The 26,607-nt window shown below is 61.9% G+C and overlaps 1 protein-coding gene across 1 annotated transcript in view; it reads right to left on the reverse strand.

The window, feature by feature from the left end:
* Positions 1 to 26,607, reverse strand: part of LOC144952540 (uncharacterized) — a 47,633-nt gene that overhangs the window by 12,241 nt on the left and 8,785 nt on the right. The window contains exons 5-7 of the mRNA XM_078882990.1: positions 25,340 to 25,478; positions 23,961 to 24,133; positions 17,545 to 17,730 (exon numbers count right to left, since the gene is read on the reverse strand). Of these exons, the coding sequence (XP_078739116.1) occupies positions 17,545 to 17,730; positions 23,961 to 24,133; positions 25,340 to 25,478 (498 nt within the window). The remainder of the gene's footprint in view (positions 1 to 17,544; positions 17,731 to 23,960; positions 24,134 to 25,339; positions 25,479 to 26,607) is intronic.

A 26,607-nucleotide genomic window follows, 5' to 3' on the forward strand; every position in this document is an offset into this window, starting at 1 on the left:
GGGAGACTTGGAGACACGGGGACACGGGGACACGGGGAGACTTGGAGACACGGGGAGACTTGGAGACACGGGGAGACTTGGAGACACGGGGAGACTTGGAGACACGGGGAGACTTGGGGACACGGGGAGACTTGGAGACACGGGGAGACTTGGAGACACGGGGAGACTTGGGGACACGGGGAGACTTGGAGACACGGGGAGACTTGGAGACACGGGGAGACTTGGAGACACGGGGAGACTTGGAGACACGGGGAGACTTGGAGACACGGGGAGACTTGGAGACACGGGGAGACTTGGAGACACGGGGAGACTTGGAGACACGGGGAGACTTGGAGACACGGAGACACGGGGAGACTTGGAGACACGGGGAGACTTGGGACACGGGGAGACTTGGAGACACGGGGAGACTTGGAGACACGGGGAGACTTGGAGACACGGAGACACGGGGAGACTTGGAGACACGGGGAGACTTGGAGACACGGGGAGACTTGGAGACACGGGGAGACTTGGAGACACGGGGAGACTTGGAGACACGGGGAGACTTGGAGACACGTGGAGACTTGGAGACACGGGGAGACTTGGAGACACGGGGAGACTTGGAGACACGGGGAGACTTGGAGACACGGGGAGACTTGGAGACACGGGGAGACTTGGAGACACGGGGAGACTTGGAGACGCGGGGAGACTTGGAGACACGGGGAGACTTGGAGACACGGGGAGACTTGGAGACACGGGGAGACTTGGAGACTTGGAGACACGGGGAGACTTGGAGACACGGGGAGACTTGGAGACACGGGGAGACTTGGAGACACGGGGAGACTTGGAGACTTGGAGACACGGGGAGACTTGGAGACACGGGGAGACTTGGAGACACGGGGAGACTTGGGGACACGGGGAGACTTGGAGACACGGGGAGACTTGGAGACTTGGAGACACGGGGAGACTTGGAGACTTGGGGACACGGGAGACTTGGAGACACGGGGAGACTTGGAGACACGGGGAGACTTGGAGACACGGGGAGACTTGGAGACACGGGGAGACTTGGAGACACGGGGAGACTTGGAGACACGGGGAGACTTGGGGACACGGGGAGACTTGGAGACACGGGGAGACTTGGAGACACGGGGAGACTTGGAGACACGGGGAGACTTGGAGACACGGGGAGACTTGGAGACACGGGGAGACTTGGGGACACGGGGAGACTTGGAGACACGGGGAGACTTGGAGACACGGGGAGACACGGAGACACGGGGAGACTTGGAGACACGGGGAGACTTGGAGACACGGGGAAACACGGAGACACGGGGAGACTTGGAGACACGGGGAGACTTGGAGACACGGGGAGACTTGGAGACACGGGGAGACTTGGAGACACGGGGAGACTTGGGGACACGGGGAGACTTGGAGACACGGGGAGACTTGGAGACACGGGGAGACTTGGAGACACGGGGAGACTTGGAGACACGGGGAGACTTGGAGACACGGGAGACTTGGAGACACGGGGAGACTTGGAGACACGGGGAGACTTGGGGACACGGGGAGACTTGGAGACACGGGGAGACTTGGAGACACGGGGAGACTTGGAGACACGGGGAGACTTGGGGACACGGGGAGACTTGGAGACACGGGGAGACTTGGAGACACGGGGAGACTTGGAGACACGGGGAGACTTGGGGACACGGGGAGACTTGGAGACACGGGGAGACTTGGGGACACGGGGAGACTTGGAGACACGGGGAGACTTGGAGACACGGGGAGACTTGGGGACACGGGGAGACTTGGGGACACGGGGACACGGGGACACGGGGAGACACGGGGAGACTTGGAGACACGGGGAGACACGGGGACACGGGGAGACTTGGAGACACGGGGAGACACGGGGAGACTTGGAGACACGGGGAGACACGGGGAGACTTGGAGACACGGGGAGACTTGGAGACACGGGGAGACTTGGGGACACGGGGACACGGGGACACGGGGGACACGGGGAGACACGGGGAGACTTGGAGACACGGGGAGACTTGGAGACACGGGGAGACTTGGAGACACGGGGAGACTTGGAGACACGGGGAGACTTGGAGACACGGGGAGACTTGGGGACACGGGGACACGGGGACACGGGGAGACACGGGGAGACTTGGAGACACGGGGAGACTTGGAGACACGGGGAGACTTGGAGACACGGGGAGACTTGGAGACACGGGGACACGGGGACACGGGGACACGGGGAGACTTGGAGACACGGGGACACGGGGACACGGGGAGACTTGGAGACACGGGGAGACTTGGAGACACGGGGAGACTTGGAGACACGGGGAGACTTGGAGACACGGGGAGACTTGGAGACACGGGGAGACTTGGAGACACGGGGAGACTTGGAGACACGGGGAGACTTGGGGACACGGGGAGACTTGGAGACACGGGGAGACTTGGAGACACGGGGAGACTTGGGGACACGGGGAGACTTGGAGACACGGGGAGACTTGGAGACACGGGGAGACTTGGAGACACGGGGAGACTTGGAGACACGGGGAGACTTGGAGACACGGGGAGACTTGGAGACACGGGGAGACTTGGAGACACGGAGACACGGGGAGACTTGGAGACACGGGGAGACTTGGGGACACGGGGAGACTTGGAGACACGGGGAGACTTGGAGACACGGGGAGACTTGGAGACACGGAGACACGGGGAGACTTGGAGACACGGGGAGACTTGGAGACACGGGGAGACTTGGAGACACGGGGAGACTTGGAGACACGGGGAGACTTGGAGACACGGGGAGACTTGGAGACACGGGGAGACTTGGGGACACGGGGAGACTTGGAGACACGGGGAGACTTGGAGACACGTGGAGACTTGGAGACACGGGGAGACTTGGGGACACGGGGAGACTTGGAGACACGGGGAGACACGGAGACACGGGGAGACTTGGAGACACGTGGAGACACGGAGACACGGGGAGACTTGGAGACACGGGGAGACTTGGAGACACGGGGAGACTTGGAGACACGTGGAGACTTGGAGACACGGGGAGACTTGGGGACACGGGGAGACTTGGAGACACGGGGAGACACGGAGACACGGGGAGACTTGGGGACACGGGGAGACACGGAGACACGGGGAGACTTGGAGACACGGGGAGACTTGGAGACACGGGGAGACTTGGAGACACGGGGAGACTTGGAGACACGGGGAGACACGGAGACACGGGGAGACTTGGAGACACGGGGAGACTTGGAGACACGGGGAGACTTGGGGACACGGGGAGACACGGAGACACGGGGAGACTTGGAGACACGGGGAGACTTGGAGACACGGGGAGACTTGGAGACACGGGGAGACACGGAGACACGGGGAGACTTGGAGACACGGGGAGACACGGAAACACGGGGAGACTTGGAGACACGGGGAGACTTGGAGACACGGGGAGACTTGGAGACACGGGGAGACTTGGAGACACGGGGAGACTTGGAGACACGGGGAGACTTGGAGACACGGGGAGACACGGGGAGACTTGGGGACACGGGGAGACTTGGAGACACGGGGAGACTTGGAGACACGGGGAGACTTGGAGACACGGGGAGACTTGGAGACACGGGGAGACTTGGAGACACGGGGAGACTTGGAGACACGGGGAGACTTGGAGACACGGGGAGACTTGGGGACACGGGGAGACTTGGAGACACGGGGAGACTTGGGACACGGGGAGACTTGGAGACACGGGGAGACTTGGGGACACGGGGAGACTTGGAGACACGGGGAGACTTGGAGACACGGGGAGACTTGGGACACGGGGAGACTTGGAGACACGGGGAGACTTGGGGACACGGGGAGACTTGGAGACACGGGGAGACTTGGAGACACGGGGAGACTTGGAGACACGGGGAGACTTGGAGACACGGGGAGACTTGGGGACACGGGGAGACTTGGGGACACGGGGAGACTTGGAGACACGGAGACACGGGGAGACTTGGAGACACGGGGAGACACGGAAACACGGGGAGACTTGGAGACACGGGGAGACTTGGAGACACGGGGAGACTTGGGGACACGGGGAGACTTGGAGACACGGGGAGACTTGGAGACACGGAGACACGGGGAGACTTGGAGACACGGGGAGACTTGGGGACACGGGGAGACTTGGAGACACGGGGAGACTTGGAGACACGGGGAGACTTGGAGACACGGGGAGACTTAGAGACACGGGGAGACACGGGGAGACTTGGAGACACGGGGAGACTTGGGGACACGGGGAGACTTGGAGACACGGGGAGACTTGGGGACACGGGGAGACTTGGGGACACGGGGAGACTTGGAGACACGGAGACACGGAAACACGGGGAGACTTGGAGACACGGGGAGACTTGGAGACACGGGGAGACTTGGAGACACGGGGAGACACGGAAACACGGGGAGACTTGGAGACACGGGGAGACTTGGGGACACGGGGAGACTTGGAGACACGGGGAGACTTGGGGACACGGGGAGACTTGGGGACACGGGGAGACTTGGAGACACGGAGACACGGAAACACGGGGAGACTTGGAGACACGGAGACACGGAAACACGGGGAGACTTGGAGACACGGGGAGACTTGGGGACACGGGGAGACTTGGGGACACGGGGAGACTTGGAGACACGGAGACACGGAAACACGGGGAGACTTGGAGACACGGGGAGACTTGGAGACACGGGGAGACTTGGGGACACGGGGAGACTTGGAGACACGGGGAGACACGGAAACACGGGGAGACTTGGGGACACGGGGAGACTTGGAGACACGGGGAGACACGGAAACACGGGGAGACTTGGAGACACGGGGAGACACGGAAACACGGGGAGACTTGGGGACACGGGGAGACTTGGAGACACGGGGAGACTTGGAGACACGGGGAGACTTGGGGACACGGGGAGACTTGGAGACACGGGGAGACTTGGGGACACGGGGAGACTTGGAGACACGGGGAGACTTGGAGACACGGGGAGACTTGGAGACACGGGGAGACTTGGAGACACGGGGAGACTTGGAGACACGGGGAGACTTGGAGACACGGGGAGACTTGGAGACACGGGGAGACTTGGAAACACGGGGAGACCTGGAGACACGGGGAGACTTGGGGACACGGGGAGACTTGGGGACACGGGGAGACTTGGAGACACGGGGAGACTTGGAGACACGGGGAGACTTGGAGACACGGGGAGACTTGGAGACACGGGGAGACTTGGAGACACGGGGAGACTTGGAGACACGGGGAGACTTGGAGACACGGGGAGACTTGGAGACACGGGGAGACTTGGAGACACGGGGAGACTTGGAGACACGGGGAGACTTGGAGACACGGGGAGACTTGGAAACACGGGGAGACTTGGGGACACGGGGAGACTTGGAGACACGGGGAGACTTGGAGACACGGGGAGACTTGGAGACACGGGGAGACTTGGAGACACGGGGAGACTTGGAAACACGGGGAGACTTGGGGACACGGGGAGACTTGGGGACACGGGGAGACTTGGAGACACGGGGAGACTTGGAGACACGGGGAGACTTGGAGACACGGGGAGACTTGGAGACACGGGGAGACTTGGAGACACGGGGAGACTTGGGGACACGGGGAGACTTGGAGACACGGGGAGACTTGGGGACACGGGGAGACTTGGGGACAAGGGGAGACTTGGAGACACGGGGAGACTTGGGGACAAGGGGAGACTTGGAGACACGGGGAGACTTGGGGACAAGGGGAGACTTGGAGACACGGGGAGACTTGGGGACAAGGGGAGACTTGGAGACACGGGGAGACTTGGGGACACGGGGAGACTTGGGGACACGGGGAGACTTGGGGACAAGGGGAGACTTGGAGACACGGGGAGACTTGGAGACACGGAGAGACTTGGAGACACGGGGAGACACGGGGAGACTTGGAGACACGGGGAGACTTGGAGACACGGGGAGACTTGGGGACACGGGGAGACTTGGGGACAAGGGGAGACTTGGAGACACGGGGAGACTTGGGGACAAGGGGAGACTTGGAGACACGGGGAGACTTGGGGACAAGGGGAGACTTGGAGACACGGGGAGACTTGGGGACACGGGGAGACTTGGGGACACGGGGAGACTTGGGGACAAGGGGAGACTTGGAGACACGGGGAGACTTGGAGACACGGAGAGACTTGGAGACACGGGGAGACACGGGGAGACTTGGAGACACGGGGAGACTTGGAGACACGGGGAGACTTGGGGACACGGGGAGACTTGGGGACACGGGGAGACTTGGAGACACGGGGAGACTCGGAGACACGGGGAGACTTGGGACACGGGGAGACTTCGAGACACGGGGAGACTTGGAGACACGGGGAGACTTGGAGACACGGGGAGACTCGGAGACACGGGGAGACTTGGGACACGGGGAGACTTGGAGACACGGGGAGACTTGGAGACACGGGGAGACTTGGAGACACGGGGAGACTTGGGGACACGGGGAGACTTGGAGACACGGGGAGACTTGGAGACACGGGGAGACTTGGAGACATGGGGAGACTTGGAGACACGGGGAGACTTGGAGACACGGGGAGACACGGAAACACTGAGACACGGAGACACGGGGAGACTTGGAGACACGGGGAGACTTGGAGACACGGGGAGACTTGGAGACACGGGGAGACTTGGAGACACGGGGAGACTTGGAGACACGGGGAGACTTGGAGACACGGGGAGACTTGGAGACACGGGGAGACACGGAGACACGGGGAGACTTGGGGACACGGGGAGACTTGGGGACACGGGGAGACTTGGAGACACGGGGAGACTTGGAGACACGGAGACACGGGGAGACTTGGAGACACGGGGAGACTTGGAGACACGGGGAGACTTGGGGACACGGGGAGACTTGGAGACACGGGGAGACTTGGAGACACGGGGAGACTTGGAGACACGGGGAGACACGGAGACACGGGGAGACTTGGAGACACGGGGAGACTTGGGGACACGGGGAGACTTGGAGACACGGGGAGACTTGGAGACACGGAGACACGGGGAGACTTGGGGACACGGGGAGACACGGAGACACGGGGAGACTTGGAGACACGGGGAGACTTGGAGACACGGGGAGACTTGGAGACACGGGGAGACTTGGAGACACGGGGAGACACGGAGACACGGGGAGACTTGGGGAAACGGGGAGACTTGGAGACACGGGGAGACTTGGAGACACGGGGAGACTTGGAGACACGGGGAGACTTGGGGACACGGGGAGACACGGAGACACGGGGAGACTTGGAGACACGGGGAGACTTGGGGACACGGGGAGACTTGGGGACACGGAGACACGGGGAGACTTGGAGACACGGGGAGACTTGGAGACACGGAGACACGGGGAGACTTGGAGACACGGGGAGACTTGGAGACACGGGGAGACTTGGAGACACGGAGACACGGGGAGACTTGGAGACACGGGGAGACTTGGAGACACGGAGACACGGGGAGACTTGGAGACAAGGGGAGACTTGGAGACACGGGGAGACTTGGGGACACGGGGAGACTTGGAGACACGGGGAGACACAGAGACACGGGGACACGGGGAGACACGGGGAGACTTGGGGACACGGAGACACGGGGAGACTTGGAGACACGGGGAGACTTGGAGACACGGGGAGACTTGGAGACACGGGGAGACTTGGAGACACGGAGACACGGGGAGACTTGGAGACACGGGGAGACTTGGAGACACGGGGAGACTTGGGGACACGGGGAGACACGGGGAGACTTGGGGACACGGGGAGACTTGGAGACACGGGGAGACTTGGAGACACGGGGAGACTTGGAGACACGGGGAGACTTGGAGACACGGGGAGACACGGGGAGACTTGGAGACACGGGGAGACTTGGAGACACGGGGAGACTTGGAGACACGGGGAGACTTGGAGACACGGGGAGACTTGGGGACACGGGGAGACACGGGGAGACTTGGGGACACGGGGAGACTTGGAGACACGGAGACACGGGGAGACTTGGAGACACGGGGAGACTTGGAGACACGGGGAGACTTGGAGACACGGGGAGACTTGGAGACACGGGGAGACTTGGAGACACGGGGAGACTTGGGGACACGGGGAGACTTGGAGACACGGGGAGACTTGGAGACACGGGGAGACTTGGAGACACGGGGAGACTTGGAGACACGGGGAGACTTGGAGACACGGGGAGACTTGGGGACACGGGGAGACTTGGAGACACGGGGAGACTTGGAGACACGGGGAGACTTGGAGACACGGGGAGACTTGGAGACACGGGGAGACTTGGAGACACGGGAGACTTGGAGACACGGGGAGACTTGGAGACACGGGGAGACTTGGGGACACGGGGAGACTTGGAGACACGGGGAGACTTGGAGACACGGGGAGACTTGGAGACACGGGGAGACTTGGGGACACGGGGAGACTTGGAGACACGGGGAGACTTGGAGACACGGGGAGACTTGGAGACACGGGGAGACTTGGGGACACGGGGAGACTTGGAGACACGGGGAGACTTGGGGACACGGGGAGACTTGGAGACACGGGGAGACTTGGAGACACGGGGAGACTTGGGGACACGGGGAGACTTGGGGACACGGGGACACGGGGACACGGGGAGACACGGGGAGACTTGGAGACACGGGGAGACACGGGGACACGGGGAGACTTGGAGACACGGGGAGACACGGGGAGACTTGGAGACACGGGGAGACACGGGGAGACTTGGAGACACGGGGAGACTTGGAGACACGGGGAGACTTGGGGACACGGGGACACGGGGACACGGGGACACGGGGAGACACGGGGAGACTTGGAGACACGGGGAGACTTGGAGACACGGGGAGACTTGGAGACACGGGGAGACTTGGAGACACGGGGAGACTTGGAGACACGGGGAGACTTGGGGACACGGGGACACGGGGACACGGGGAGACACGGGGAGACTTGGAGACACGGGGAGACTTGGAGACACGGGGAGACTTGGAGACACGGGGAGACTTGGAGACACGGGGACACGGGGACACGGGGACACGGGGAGACTTGGAGACACGGGGACACGGGGACACGGGGAGACTTGGAGACACGGGGAGACTTGGAGACACGGGGAGACTTGGAGACACGGGGAGACTTGGAGACACGGGGAGACTTGGAGACACGGGGAGACTTGGAGACACGGGGAGACTTGGAGACACGGGGAGACTTGGGGACACGGGGAGACTTGGAGACACGGGGAGACTTGGAGACACGGGGAGACTTGGGGACACGGGGAGACTTGGAGACACGGGGAGACTTGGAGACACGGGGAGACTTGGAGACACGGGGAGACTTGGAGACACGGGGAGACTTGGAGACACGGGGAGACTTGGAGACACGGGGAGACTTGGAGACACGGAGACACGGGGAGACTTGGAGACACGGGGAGACTTGGGGACACGGGGAGACTTGGAGACACGGGGAGACTTGGAGACACGGGGAGACTTGGAGACACGGAGACACGGGGAGACTTGGAGACACGGGGAGACTTGGAGACACGGGGAGACTTGGAGACACGGGGAGACTTGGAGACACGGGGAGACTTGGAGACACGGGGAGACTTGGAGACACGGGGAGACTTGGGGACACGGGGAGACTTGGAGACACGGGGAGACTTGGAGACACGTGGAGACTTGGAGACACGGGGAGACTTGGGGACACGGGGAGACTTGGAGACACGGGGAGACACGGAGACACGGGGAGACTTGGAGACACGTGGAGACACGGAGACACGGGGAGACTTGGAGACACGGGGAGACTTGGAGACACGGGGAGACTTGGAGACACGTGGAGACTTGGAGACACGGGGAGACTTGGGGACACGGGGAGACTTGGAGACACGGGGAGACACGGAGACACGGGGAGACTTGGGGACACGGGGAGACACGGAGACACGGGGAGACTTGGAGACACGGGGAGACTTGGAGACACGGGGAGACTTGGAGACACGGGGAGACTTGGAGACACGGGGAGACACGGAGACACGGGGAGACTTGGAGACACGGGGAGACTTGGAGACACGGGGAGACTTGGGGACACGGGGAGACACGGAGACACGGGGAGACTTGGAGACACGGGGAGACTTGGAGACACGGGGAGACTTGGAGACACGGGGAGACACGGAGACACGGGGAGACTTGGAGACACGGGGAGACACGGAAACACGGGGAGACTTGGAGACACGGGGAGACTTGGAGACACGGGGAGACTTGGAGACACGGGGAGACTTGGAGACACGGGGAGACTTGGAGACACGGGGAGACTTGGAGACACGGGGAGACACGGGGAGACTTGGGGACACGGGGAGACTTGGAGACACGGGGAGACTTGGAGACACGGGGAGACTTGGAGACACGGGGAGACTTGGAGACACGGGGAGACTTGGAGACACGGGGAGACTTGGAGACACGGGGAGACTTGGAGACACGGGGAGACTTGGGGACACGGGGAGACTTGGAGACACGGGGAGACTTGGGACACGGGGAGACTTGGAGACACGGGGAGACTTGGGGACACGGGGAGACTTGGAGACACGGGGAGACTTGGAGACACGGGGAGACTTGGGACACGGGGAGACTTGGAGACACGGGGAGACTTGGGGACACGGGGAGACTTGGAGACACGGGGAGACTTGGAGACACGGGGAGACTTGGAGACACGGGGAGACTTGGAGACACGGGGAGACTTGGGGACACGGGGAGACTTGGGGACACGGGGAGACTTGGAGACACGGAGACACGGGGAGACTTGGAGACACGGGGAGACACGGAAACACGGGGAGACTTGGAGACACGGGGAGACTTGGAGACACGGGGAGACTTGGGGACACGGGGAGACTTGGAGACACGGGGAGACTTGGAGACACGGAGACACGGGGAGACTTGGAGACACGGGGAGACTTGGGGACACGGGGAGACTTGGAGACACGGGGAGACTTGGAGACACGGGGAGACTTGGAGACACGGGGAGACTTAGAGACACGGGGAGACACGGGGAGACTTGGAGACACGGGGAGACTTGGGGACACGGGGAGACTTGGAGACACGGGGAGACTTGGGGACACGGGGAGACTTGGGGACACGGGGAGACTTGGAGACACGGAGACACGGAAACACGGGGAGACTTGGAGACACGGGGAGACTTGGAGACACGGGGAGACTTGGAGACACGGGGAGACACGGAAACACGGGGAGACTTGGAGACACGGGGAGACTTGGGGACACGGGGAGACTTGGAGACACGGGGAGACTTGGGGACACGGGGAGACTTGGGGACACGGGGAGACTTGGAGACACGGAGACACGGAAACACGGGGAGACTTGGAGACACGGAGACACGGAAACACGGGGAGACTTGGAGACACGGGGAGACTTGGGGACACGGGGAGACTTGGGGACACGGGGAGACTTGGAGACACGGAGACACGGAAACACGGGGAGACTTGGAGACACGGGGAGACTTGGAGACACGGGGAGACTTGGGGACACGGGGAGACTTGGAGACACGGGGAGACACGGAAACACGGGGAGACTTGGGGACACGGGGAGACTTGGAGACACGGGGAGACACGGAAACACGGGGAGACTTGGAGACACGGGGAGACACGGAAACACGGGGAGACTTGGGGACACGGGGAGACTTGGAGACACGGGGAGACTTGGAGACACGGGGAGACTTGGGGACACGGGGAGACTTGGAGACACGGGGAGACTTGGGGACACGGGGAGACTTGGAGACACGGGGAGACTTGGAGACACGGGGAGACTTGGAGACACGGGGAGACTTGGAGACACGGGGAGACTTGGAGACACGGGGAGACTTGGAGACACGGGGAGACTTGGAGACACGGGGAGACTTGGAAACACGGGGAGACTTGGAGACACGGGGAGACTTGGGGACACGGGGAGACTTGGGGACACGGGGAGACTTGGAGACACGGGGAGACTTGGAGACACGGGGAGACTTGGAGACACGGGGAGACTTGGAAACACGGGGAGACTTGGAGACACGGGGAGACTTGGAGACACGGGGAGACTTGGAGACACGGGGAGACTTGGAGACACGGGGAGACTTGGAGACACGGGGAGACTTGGAGACACGGGGAGACTTGGAGACACGGGGAGACTTGGAGACACGGGGAGACTTGGAAACACGGGGAGACTTGGGGACACGGGGAGACTTGGAGACACGGGGAGACTTGGAGACACGGGGAGACTTGGAGACACGGGGAGACTTGGAGACACGGGGAGACTTGGAAACACGGGGAGACTTGGGGACACGGGGAGACTTGGGGACACGGGGAGACTTGGAGACACGGGGAGACTTGGAGACACGGGGAGACTTGGAGACACGGGGAGACTTGGAGACACGGGGAGACTTGGAGACACGGGGAGACTTGGGGACACGGGGAGACTTGGAGACACGGGGAGACTTGGGGACACGGGGAGACTTGGGGACAAGGGGAGACTTGGAGACACGGGGAGACTTGGGGACAAGGGGAGACTTGGAGACACGGGGAGACTTGGGGACAAGGGGAGACTTGGAGACACGGGGAGACTTGGGGACAAGGGGAGACTTGGAGACACGGGGAGACTTGGGGACACGGGGAGACTTGGGGACACGGGGAGACTTGGGGACAAGGGGAGACTTGGAGACACGGGGAGACTTGGAGACACGGAGAGACTTGGAGACACGGGGAGACACGGGGAGACTTGGAGACACGGGGAGACTTGGAGACACGGGGAGACTTGGGGACACGGGGAGACTTGGGGACAAGGGGAGACTTGGAGACACGGGGAGACTTGGGGACAAGGGGAGACTTGGAGACACGGAGAGACTTGGGGACAAGGGGAGACTTGGAGACACGGGGAGACTTGGGGACACGGGGAGACTTGGGGACACGGGGAGACTTGGGGACAAGGGGAGACTTGGAGACACGGGGAGACTTGGAGACACGGAGAGACTTGGAGACACGGGGAGACACGGGGAGACTTGGAGACACGGGGAGACTTGGAGACACGGGGAGACTTGGGGACACGGGGAGACTTGGGGACACGGGGAGACTTGGAGACACGGGGAGACTCGGAGACACGGGGAGACTTGGGACACGGGGAGACTTCGAGACACGGGGAGACTTGGAGACACGGGGAGACTTGGAGACACGGGGAGACTCGGAGACACGGGGAGACTTGGGACACGGGGAGACTTGGAGACACGGGGAGACTTGGAGACACGGGGAGACTTGGAGACACGGGGAGACTTGGGGACACGGGGAGACTTGGAGACACGGGGAGACTTGGAGACACGGGGAGACTTGGAGACATGGGGAGACTTGGAGACACGGGGAGACTTGGAGACACGGGGAGACACGGAAACACTGAGACACGGAGACACGGGGAGACTTGGAGACACGGGGAGACTTGGAGACACGGGGAGACTTGGAGACACGGGGAGACTTGGAGACACGGGGAGACTTGGAGACACGGGGAGACTTGGAGACACGGGGAGACTTGGAGACACGGGGAGACACGGAGACACGGGGAGACTTGGGGACACGGGGAGACTTGGGGACACGGGGAGACTTGGAGACACGGGGAGACTTGGAGACACGGAGACACGGGGAGACTTGGAGACACGGGGAGACTTGGAGACACGGGGAGACTTGGGGACACGGGGAGACTTGGAGACACGGGGAGACTTGGAGACACGGGGAGACTTGGAGACACGGGGAGACACGGAGACACGGGGAGACTTGGAGACACGGGGAGACTTGGGGACACGGGGAGACTTGGAGACACGGGGAGACTTGGAGACACGGAGATACGGGGAGACTTGGGGACACGGGGAGACACGGAGACACGGGGAGACTTGGAGACACGGGGAGACTTGGAGACACGGGGAGACTTGGAGACACGGGGAGACTTGGAGACACGGGGAGACACGGAGACACGGGGAGACTTGGGGACACGGGGAGACTTGGAGACACGGGGAGACTTGGAGACACGGGGAGACTTGGAGACACGGGGAGACTTGGGGACACGGGGAGACACGGAGACACGGGGAGACTTGGAGACACGGGGAGACTTGGGGACACGGGGAGACTTGGGGACACGGAGACACGGGGAGACTTGGAGACACGGGGAGACTTGGAGACACGGAGACACGGGGAGACTTGGAGACACGGGGAGACTTGGAGACACGGGGAGACTTGGAGACACGGAGACACGGGGAGACTTGGAGACACGGGGAGACTTGGAGACACGGAGACACGGGGAGACTTGGAGACAAGGGGAGACTTGGAGACACGGGGAGACTTGGGGACACGGGGAGACTTGGAGACACGGGGAGACACAGAGACACGGGGACACGGGGAGACACGGGGAGACTTGGGGACACGGAGACACGGGGAGACTTGGAGACACGGGGAGACTTGGAGACACGGGGAGACTTGGAGACACGGGGAGACTTGGAGACACGGAGACACGGGGAGACTTGGAGACACGGGGAGACTTGGAGACACGGGGAGACTTGGGGACACGGGGAGACACGGGGAGACTTGGGGACACGGGGAGACTTGGAGACACGGGGAGACTTGGAGACACGGGGAGACTTGGAGACACGGGGAGACTTGGAGACACGGGGAGACACGGGGAGACTTGGAGACACGGGGAGACTTGGAGACACGGGGAGACTTGGAGACACGGGGAGACTTGGAGACACGGGGAGACTTGGGGACACGGGGAGACACGGGGAGACTTGGGGACACGGGGAGACTTGGAGACACGGAGACACGGGGAGACTTGGAGACACGGGGAGACTTGGAGACACGGGGAGACTTGGAGACACGGGGAGACTTGGAGACACGGGGAGACTTGGAGACACGGGGAGACTTGGGGACACGGGGAGACTTGGAGACACGGGGAGACTTGGAGACACGGGGAGACTTGGAGACACGGGGAGACTTGGGGACACGGGGAGAATTGGAGACACGGGGAGACTTGGAGACACGGGGAGACTTGGAGACACGGGGAGACTTGGAGACAGTGGGAGACTTGGAGACACGGGGAGACTTGGAGACACGGGGAGACTTGGAGACACGGGGAGACTTGGGGACAGTGGGAGACTTGGGGACACGGGGAGACTTGGAGACACGGGGAGACTTGGAGACACGGGGAGACTTGGAGACACGGGGAGACTTGGGGACACGGGGAGACTTGGAGACACGGGGAGACTTGGGGACAGTGGGAGACTTGGGGACACGGGGAGACTTGGAGACACGGGGAGACTTGGAGACACGGGGAGACTTGGAGACACGGGGAGACTTGGGGACACGGGGAGACTTGGAGACACGGGGAGACTTGGAGACACGGGGAGACTTGGAGACACGGGGAGACTTGGAGACAGTGGGAGACTTGGAGACACGGGGAGACTTGGAGACACGGGGAGACTTGGAGACACGGGGAGACTTGGGGACAGTGGGAGACTTGGAGACACGGGGAGACTTGGAGACACGGGGAGACTTGGAGACACGGGGAGACTTGGGGACACGGGGAGACTTGGAGACACGGGGAGACTTGGAGACACGGGGAGACTTGGAGACACGGGGAGACTTGGGGACACGTGGAGACTTGGAGACACGGGGAGACTTGGAGACACGGGGAGACTTGGAGACACGGGGAGACTTGGAGACACGGGGAGACTTGGAGACACGGGGAGACTTGGAGACACGGGGAGACTTGGAGACACGGGGAGACTTGGAGACACGGGGAGACTTGGAGACACGGGGAGACTTGGAGACACGGGGAGACTTGGAGACACGGGGAGACTTGGAGACACGGGGAGACTTGGAGACACGGGGAGACTTGGAGACACGGGGAGACTTGGGGACAGTGGGAGACTTGGGGACACGGGGAGACTTGGGGACACGGGGAGACTTGGAGACACGGGGAGACTTGGAGACACGGGGAGACTTGGAGACACGGGGAGACTTGGAGACACGGGGAGACTTGGAGACGCGGGGAGACTTGGGGACACGGGGAGACTTGGAGACACGGGGAGACTTGGGGACACGGGGAGACTTGGGGACACGGGGAGACTTGGAGACACGGGGAGACTTGGAGACGCGGGGAGACTTGGAGACACGGGGAGACTTGGAGACACGGGGAGACTTGGGGACACGGGGAGACTTGGAGACACGGGGAGACTTGGAGACACGGGGAGACTTGGGGACACGGGGAGACTTGGAGACACGGAGACACGGGGAGACTTGGAGACACGGGGAGACTTGGAGACACGGGGAGACTTGGAGACACGGGGAGACTTGGGGACACGGGGAGACACGGAGACACGGGGAGACTTGGAGACACGGGGAGACTTGGGGACACGGAGACACGGGGAGACTTGGAGACACGGGGAGACTTGGAGACACGGGGAGACTTGGGGACACGGGGAGACTTGGGGACACGGGGAGACTTGGGGACACGGGGAGACTTGGAGACACGGGGAGACTTGGAGACACGGGGAGACTTGGGGACACGGGGAGACTTGGAGACACGGGGAGACTTGGAGACACGGGGAGACTTGGGGACACGGGGAGACTTGGAGACACGGGGAGACTTGGAGACACGGGGAGACTTGGAGACACGGGGAGACTTGGGACACGGGGAGACTTGGAGACACGGGGAGACTTGGGACACGGGGAGACTTGGGGACACGGGGAGACTTGGAGACACGGGGAGACTTGGAGACACGGGGAGACACGGGGACACGGGGAGACTTGGAGACACGGGGAGACTTGGAGACACGGGGAGACTTGGGGACACGGGGAGACTTGGAGACACGGGGAGACTTGGAGACACGGGGAGACTTGGAGACACGGGGACACGGGGAGACTTGGAGACACGGGGAGACTTGGAGACACGGGGAGACTTGGGACACGGGGAGACTTGGAGACACGGGGAGACTTGGGGACACGGGGAGACTTGGAGACACGGGGACACGGGGAGACTTGGAGACACGGGGAGACTTGGAGACACGGGGAGACTTGGAGACACGGGGACACGGGGAGACTTGGAGACACGGGGAGACTTGGGGACACGGGGAGACTTGGAGACACGGGGACACGGGGAGACTTGGGACACGGGGAGACTTGGAGACACGGGGAGACTTGGAGACACGGGGAGACTTGGGACACGGGGAGACTTGGAGACACGGGGAGACTTGGAGACACGGGGAGACTTGGAGACACGGGGAGACTTGGAGACACGGAGACACGGGGAGACTTGGAGACACGGGGAGACTTGGAGACACGGGGAGACTTGGAGACACGGGGAGACTTGGAGACACGGGGAGACACGGAAACACTGAGACACGGAGACACGGGGAGACACGGAGACACGGGGAGACTTGGGGACACGGGGAGACTCGGGGACACGGGGAGACTTGGAGACACGGAGACACGGGGAGACACGGATGGGGGGGGGGGGTGGCGTCACTCACGTGCAGTACGCCCTGCGCGTCTGCGGACACGGCGGCGTGCAGCGGCGTGCGCCCCGTGAAGTCGGCGGCGTTGGCGTCGGCTCCTGCCTCCAGCAGCCGCTTGGCGGCGTCGGCGCGCGTGTAGCGCGCGGCCAGGTGCAGCGCCGTCTCACCTGTGCGGTCCGTCTGGGCCTTGAGGGACGCGCCCTGGGGAACACGGGGGTGGGTGGGCGGGTGAGTGGGTGGGTGGGTGGGTGAGTGGGTGGGTGGGTGGATGGGTAGGTGGGTGAGTGGGTGGGTGGGTGAGTGGGTGGGTGGGTGGGTGGGTGGGTGGATGGGTGGGTGGGTGAGTGGGTGAGTGGGTGGGTGGGTGAGTGGGTGGGTGGGTGGGTGGGTGAGTGGGTGGGTGGGTGAGTGGGTGGGTGGGTGAGTGGGTGGGTGGATGAGTGAATGAGTGGGTGAGTGAGTGAGTGGGTGGGTGGGTGGTTGAGTGGGTGAGTGAGTGGGTGAGTGAGTGAGTGAGTGGGTGAGTGAGTGAGTGAGTGGGTGAGTGAGTGTGTGGGTGGACGGGTGGGTGAGTGAGTGGGTGGCAGGGTGAGTGAGTGGGCGAGTGGGTGGGTGGGTGGGTGAGTGAGTGGGTGAGTGGGTTTGAGGGTGAGTGAGTGGGTGGGTGGGTGGGTGGGTGGGTGGGTGAGTGAGTGAGTGAGTGGGTGAGTGAGTGAGTGGGTGAGTGAGTGAGTGGGTGAGTGAGTGGGTGAGCGAGTGAGTGGGTGGGTGGGTGAGTGAGTGGGTGGGTGGGTGAGTAAGTGGGTGAGTGGGTTAGTTAGTGGGTGAGTGGGAGGGTGAATGAGTGGGTAGGTGAGTGAATGAGTGAGTGGTTGGGTGGGTGATTGAGTGGGTGGGTGGGTGGGTGGGTGAGTGGGTGAGTGGGTGAGTGAGTGAGTGGGTGGGTGAGTGGGTGGGTGAGTGGGTGGGTGATTTGGAGGGTGAGTTGGAGTGTGAGTGAGTGGGTGGGTGGGTGGGTGAGTGGGTGAGTGAGTGGGTGAGTGGGTGGGTGGATGAGTGAGTGGGCGAGTGGGTGGGTGAGTGGGCGAGTGGGTGGGTGGGTGGCCATCACCAACGTGGCAATGTTTGAACATCACACTACCACGGGGAGGCACAGGAACCGGTTCAGGTAATTGTGACCGATGCTGATGGCCACGAGCGGGAATCGAACTCGGGTCGCCGGGTTCGTAGCGCCGTGCCCTGACCTCTGCACTATCCACACAATCGGCCGCTTAATGCAGCAGTAGATCGAGCGTGGCTAACTGCGATGGATTTGGGCGAGACACGGTGTGAGGTAGCAACAGACGAGGGGAGACACGGGGAGACACGGGGAGACACGGAGACACGGGGAGACACGGGGAGACTTGGAGACATGGGGAGACTTGGAGACACGGGGAGACACGGGGAGACTTGGAGACACGGGGAGACTTGGAGACACGGGGAGACTTGGAGACACGGGGAGACACGGAGACAGGGAGACCTGAGACACGGAGACACGGGGAGACTTGGGGACACGGGGAGACACGGAGACAGGGGGAGACACGGGGAGACACGGGGAGACACGGGGACAGGCAGTACGGACAGACAAGCGGGGGGTCCAGTGCAGGCAGTGAGAGCAGCAGCAGAAGGGAGCAGTAGGAGCAGGATGAGGAGCAGGAGGAGGAGGCGCGACCTCCTGCCATGAAGAGGTTGACGAAGTGACGTCGAGAGGAAAGCTGGAAGAGGTCCCTGGAGACGAGAGACGGGGGGGGGGGGGGGGTGACGTCGATGATGTGAACGAAGGCGGACGTCGTTGGCGTCGTCATCGTCGTCATCGTCGTCATCGTCGTCGTCGTCGACGCCGTCATCGTCGACGTCGTCGTCATCGTCGACGTCGTCATCGTCGTCATCGTCGTCATCGTCGATGTCGTCATCGTCGTCATCGTCGTCGTCGTCATCGTCGTCATCGTCGTCATCGTCGTCATCGTCGACGTCGTCATCGTCGACGTCGTCGTCATCGTCGACGTTGTCATCGTCGTCATCGTCGTCATCGTCGATGTCGTCGTCGTCGTCGTCGACGTCGTCATCGTCGTCATCGTCGTCATCGTCGTCATCGTCGACGTCGTCGTCGTCGTCGACGTCGTCATCGTCGTCATCGTCGTCATCGTCGATGTCGTCATCGTCGACGTCGTCATCGTCGTCATCGTCGACGTCGTCATCGTCGTCATCGTCATCGACGTCATCATCATCGTCGACGTCGTCATCATCGACGTCATCGTCGTCATTGTCGTCATCGTCGTCATCATCGACGTCGTCGTCATCATCGACGTCATTGTCGTCATCGTCGTCATCATCGACGTCATTGTCGTCATCGTCGTCATCATCGACGTCGTCATCATTGACGTCGTCATCGTCGACGTCGTCATCATCGGCGTCGTCATCATCGTCATCGTCGTCATCGTCGTCGTCGTCATCGTCATCATCATCATCGTCTTCGACGTCAACGTCGTCATCGTCGACGTCGTCATCGTCGACGTCGTCATCGTCGTCATCGTCTTCGACGTCATCAGTGTTGATGTCATCATCGTCGTCATCGTCTTCGACTTCGTGATCGTCGTCATCGTCGACGTCATCATCGTCGACGTCATCATCGACATCGTCGTCATCGTCGTCGTCGTCGACGTCATCATCGTCGACGTCATCATCGACATCGTCGTCATCATCGTCATCGATGTCATCATCGTCATCGACGTCATCATCGTCGACGTCATCATCGTCATCGACGTCATCGTCGTCGTCATCATCGTCGACGTCGTCGTCATCGACGTCATCATCGTCATCGACGTCATCGATGTCATCATCGTCATCGACGTCATCGTCGTCATCATCGTCATCGACGTCATCATCGTCATCGACGTCATCATCGTCGACGTCATCATCGACATCGTTGTCATCGTCGTCATCGTCGTCGTCGTCATCGTCGTCATCGTCGACGTCATCATCGTCGACGTCATCATCGACATCGTCGTCGTCTTCGACTTCGTCATCGTCGTCATCGACGTCATCGACTTCGACGTCAACGTCATCATCGTCGATGTCGTCATCGTCGTCATCGTCGTCGTCATCATCGTCGACGTCGTCGTCATCGACGTCATCATCGTCATCGACGTCATCGATGTCATCATCGTCATCGACGTCATCATCGTCATCGACGTCATCGTTGTCATTAACGTCATCGACGTCATCATCGTCATCGACGTCATCATCGTCATCGACGTCATCGACGTCATCATCGTCATCATCGTCATCGACGTCATCATCGTCATCGACGTCATCATCGTCATCGACGTCATCATCGTCATCGACGTCATCATCGTCATCGACGTCATCATCGTCATCGACGTCATTCGTTGTCATCGACGTCGTCGTCATCGTCATCCACACACAGGACAGGGAAAGGGTCACGGAGTTCCTGGGGTGGCTCAACGCAGCCACACCAGGGCCACACACAGACACAGACAAAGCACCCCCGTGTAGCCTCTAACAGGCTGTAGGGGCAAGTGCTGTTAGCGAGCACCTCACACACAGACACAGACACGCGTCCACCCATCCATCCATTCACCCATCCACCCCTCCACCCATCCACCCATCCACCCGTCCATCCACCCGTCCACCCATCCACCCATCCACGCGTCCACCCATCCATCCATTCACCCATCCACCCGTCCACCCATCCATCCACCCATCCACCCATCCACCCGTCCATCCACCCGTCCACCCATCCACCCATCCATGCGTCCACCCATCCATCCATTCACCCATCCACCTGTCCACCCACCCATCCATCCACCCATCCACCCATCCATCCACCCATCCACCCACCCATCCACCCATCCATCCACCTATCCACCCATCCATCCACCCATCCATCCATCCACCCACCCACCCATCCACCCATCCACGCGTCCACCCATCCATCCATCCACCTATCCACCTATCCACCCGTCCACCCGTCCACCCACCCATCCATCCGTCCATCCACCCATCCACCCACCCATCCATCCACCCATCCACCCATCCATCCATCCACCCATCCATCCACCCATCCATCCATCCACCCACCCACGCATCCATCCATCCATCCACCCATCCACCCATCCACCCATCCATCCACCCATCCACCCACCCACCCGTCCACCCACCCACCCATCCACCCATCCACCCGTCCACCTGTACACCCATCCAGCCATCCACCCATCCACCTGTCCACCCATCCATTCACCCATCCATCCACCCATCCATCCACCCATCCATCCATCCACCCATCTACCCGTCCACCCATCCACCCGTCCACCCACCCATCCACCCATCCACCCACCCACCCGTCCATCCACCCATCCACCCATCTACCCATTCACCCATCCACTCACCCACCCATCCACCCACCCGTCCATCCACCCACCCGTCCATCCACCCGTCCACCCACCCATCCATCCACCCATCCACCCACCCATCCACCCATCCACCCACCCATCCACCCACCCACCCGTCCACCCACCCATCCACCCACCCATCCACCCACCCATCCATCCACCTGTCCACCCATCCACCCATCCATCCATCCACCCATCCATCCACCCATCCATCCATCCACCCACCCACGCATCCATCCATCCATCCACCCATCCACCCATCCACCCATCCATCCACCCATCCACCCACCCACCCGTCCACCCACCCACCCATCCACCCATCCACCCGTCCACCTGTACACCCATCCAGCCATCCACCCATCCACCTGTCCACCCATCCATTCACCCATCCATCCACCCATCCATCCACCCATCCATCCATCCACCCATCTACCCGTCCACCCATCCACCCGTCCACCCACCCATCCACCCATCCACCCACCCACCCGTCCATCCACCCATCCACCCATCTACCCATTCACCCATCCACTCACCCACCCATCCACCCACCCGTCCATCCACCCACCCGTCCATCCACCCGTCCACCCACCCATCCATCCACCCATCCACCCACCCATCCACCCATCCACCCACCCATCCACCCACCCACCCGTCCACCCACCCATCCACCCACCCATCCACCCACCCATCCATCCACCTGTCCACCCATCCATCCACCCATCCACCCACCCACCCACCCATCCACCCACCCATCCACCCACCCATCCATCCACCCGTCCACCCACCCATCCACCCATCCACCCACCCATCCACCCACCCACCCACCCACCCACCCATCCACCCACCCATCCACCCACCCATCCACCCACCCATCCATCCACCTGTCCACCCATCCATCCACCTGTCCACCCACCCATCCACCCACCTACCCGTCCACCCATCCACCCGTCCACCCGTCCACCCATCCACCCGTCCATCCACCCGTCCATCCATCCACCCACCCACCCATCCACCCGTCCACCCATCCACCCGTCCATCCACCCACCCACCCACCCATCCACCCACCCATCCACCCACCCATCCATCCACCCGTCCACCCACCCATCCACCCATCCACCCACCCATCCACCCACCCACCCACCCACCCACCCATCCACCCACCCATCCACCCACCCATCCACCCACCCATCCATCCACCTGTCCACCCATCCATCCACCTGTCCACCCACCCATCCACCCACCTACCCGTCCACCCATCCACCCGTCCACCCGTCCACCCATCCACCCGTCCATCCACCCGTCCATCCATCCACCCACCCACCCATCCACCCGTCCACCCATCCACCCGTCCATCCACCCACCCACCCACCCATCCACCCGTCCATCCACCCACCCATCCACCCACCCACCTACCCACCCACCCATCCACCCATCCACCCACCCATCCATCCACCTGTCCACCCACCCATCCACCTGTCCACCCACCCATCCACCCACCCACCCGTCCACCCATCCACCCGTCCACCCGTCCATCCACCCGTCCATCCACCCGTCCATCCATCCACCCACCCACCCATCCACCCGTCCATCCACCCGTCCATCCATCCACCCACCCACCCATCCACCCGTCCACCCGTCCATCCACCCGTCCATCCACCCGTCCATCCATCCACCCACCCACCCATCCACCCGTCCACCCGTCCATCCACCCGTCCATCCACCCGTCCATCCATCCACCCACCCACCCATCCACCCGTCCATCCACCCGTCCATCCATCCACCCACCCACCCATCCACCCGTCCACCCACCCGTCCATCCATCCACCCGTCCACCCATCCACCCGTCCATCCATCCACCCACCCACCCATCCACCCGTCCACCCGTCCACCCACCCGTCCATCCATCCACCCGTCCACCCATCCACCCGTCAACCCGCCCGCCCGCCCCGTGCGCCGTGCGTCGTGTCCGGGGGCTCCCACCTGCAGGATGAGGTCGCTGATGATGTTGGCCGAGGAGGAGTCCTCAGACTCGTCGGTCCGAGGCTCCTCCTCCTCGTCGTCCACCTCGTCCACCTCGTCCACCTCCAGCTCCACGCCGCTCTCGAAGCTGCTGCCACTCCTCATGGAGGCCAGCATCAGCGGCGTCAGAGCGTCTGCAACGCGCACAACAACAACAACAACAAAAGGTCCCCCGTGTAGCCTTCCACAGACCGCCGGGGCAAGTGCTGTTAGCGAGTAGCAGCAGCAGCAGCACCTCCACGTCGCAAACCCCCCTCTAGCCCCCCCCCCCGTGTCCCCCCCTCACCCCCCCCACCCCCCACCCCCACACCGCCCCCCCTTCCCTCCCACCCTCACACTCGCCCCCTCGTGTTGACACCCACACCCCCCCACGGCACCCCCTCCCTCTCCCTCCCCATGTCCCCCCTCACCCTCCCCACTCCCCCCCCCACATCTCCGCCCCACCCCACACTCCCCCCCACCCCCCCCCCACACTCCTCCCCTCCACTCTCACTCACCCCCCTCCCCCCCACCCCACACTCCCCCCCCCCGTGTCCACCCTCACTCCTCCCCACTCCCCCCCCCACCCCTCCCCACCCCTCCCCCCACCCCCCCTCCCCCCACCCCCCCTCCCCCCACCCCCCCTCACCCCCCCCCCACTCTCTCCCCCACCCAGTGGCGGCTCCTGCAAAATCTCTCAGGGGGGGGCAAATGTCTGGATGATTGATAAGGATAAGGTCCACCCATGCAATGGATAAATTAACAGCTTAAGCGTGTAAAGGCAACTTCACTTGTTTAATATTAATGAAAAATAAAGTGACTCTTACAATACATCTTGTTTGTTTCTATACTCACTATTAATACAATCCACTCAAGTTTTATTCTTTGGTTCTTTCGGTTAAGTCACGTCCAAAGATAAAGAACCAAAGAATAATTCCTGCAGTCACGAAAGCTCCAAAATTAAGATTCCACTCAAGTTTCTTTTATTAAAGATTCCACTAGGTGGCGACAAATAATAGTTGGATGAAACGTGCTTACGTATAATGACGTAAGCACGTTAGTGCGAGCCCTCCCGGAAGCCATAGAGAATGCATTGCAGCGCCCCCCGTTCGAAAAAAACATCTTTGAATGTAAGTCTATGGGGCCACTCGAGGCGATTCTCAGCCGGAGGGAAATCGCCCAAAAAGAGGCGGTACTCCACAGAACGTAGCATGACGCTGATTGGACTATATCCAGAGGCACAGTGACGGCTAGCGTGACTCTGTGGTTGAATGACATTGGTGGTGCGTCGCCCAATCGCCCTAATGAAGAAACCGCCCCTGCCCCCACCCCCGTGTCCTCCCCCACCCCCCCCCACTCACCGGGCCCCTTCACATCGACGTCGACGCACTCGTTGTCCGAGTCGGCTCCGTGCTGCTGCGGCGGCGTCAGCGTCACCGCCGGGTGGATGTCGGCGGCCGTCAGGTGCTGCTGGGTCCACTGGCGGCGGTCCACGGGGCCCTCCGACAGGGCCGGGGGGGGGGCCGGGGGGGGGGGCCGGGGGGGGGGGCCAGGGTCGCCGGGGGGGGGGGCCGCCGGGGGGGCCGTCTGCGGTCACCGGCGCGGTGGGCCGCGGAGTTAGAGACGAGCGGTACGGGCGCGCGCGTGTGTACGTGTGTGTACGTGTGTGTACGTGTGTCTGTGTGTGTGTGCGTACGTGTGTGCGTGTGTGTGTACGTGTGTGTGTGTACGTGTGTGTACGTGTGTGTGTACGTGTGTGTACGTGTGTCTGTGTGTGTGTACGTGTGTACGTGTGTGTGTACGTGTGTGTGTGTACGTGTGTGTGTGTACGTGTGTGTGTACGTGTGTGTGTGTACGTGTGTGTGTGTACGTGTGTGTGTGTACGTGTGTACGTGTGTGACCTCCTGTCACAGGTGCTGGCTAAAGTGGCCCCTCGGGATAGAGTCATCTTGTTGAGTGATTTAAATTCCCGAGTTGGTCATGATGCTGGCACCTGGTCTGGAATGATTGGAAGGCATGGGCCAGATCAGCTCAATAACAACGGTAGGAAGCTGCTAGATTTTTGTGCAGCCCATGGGCTTGTAATTACCAACATGCTGTTCAGGCATCGGCGCATCCACACAACATCATGGATGCATGCCGGGTCCAAGCAAGAACATCTGCTGGACTATATCGTGACGGATCAGCGGATGCGGGCCCATGTCCTTGATACCAGGACCTACCGTGGAGCTGATCTGCCCTTTGACCATCGACTTGTCATCTGTAAGATGCACCTGGCATTCTTCCACTCCGGTGGTAGGGGTACACCCAGGACCCCATTCCAAGCTAAGGTGGCCTGGTCTCAGCTAGCTGATGAAAGTTGCAAGTGAAAATTTCATAATCGCTTGCGGCTGGTGTTGGCATCGTCCCCCACTCCTGATGTCGAGGGGAAATGGGCGAGGTTTAGGACTGTGGCTCATGCAGCTGCAATGGCTGCTTTGGGAACATGGTCCAGACCTCCCCAGAGACCCTGGCTGACAGAGGAGGTGTTCAGGATAGTTGAGAAAAAACGACAGGCCCACTTTCATCGTCTAGAGCATCCCGCGTCAGAGAATGAGGAGGCTTACCACAGCCTTCACTCGGAGGTTTG

This window comes from Lampetra fluviatilis, chromosome 68 (assembly GCF_964198595.1).
Source record: "Lampetra fluviatilis chromosome 68, kcLamFluv1.1, whole genome shotgun sequence".
Classification (NCBI taxonomy): Eukaryota; Metazoa; Chordata; class Hyperoartia; order Petromyzontiformes; family Petromyzontidae; genus Lampetra; species Lampetra fluviatilis.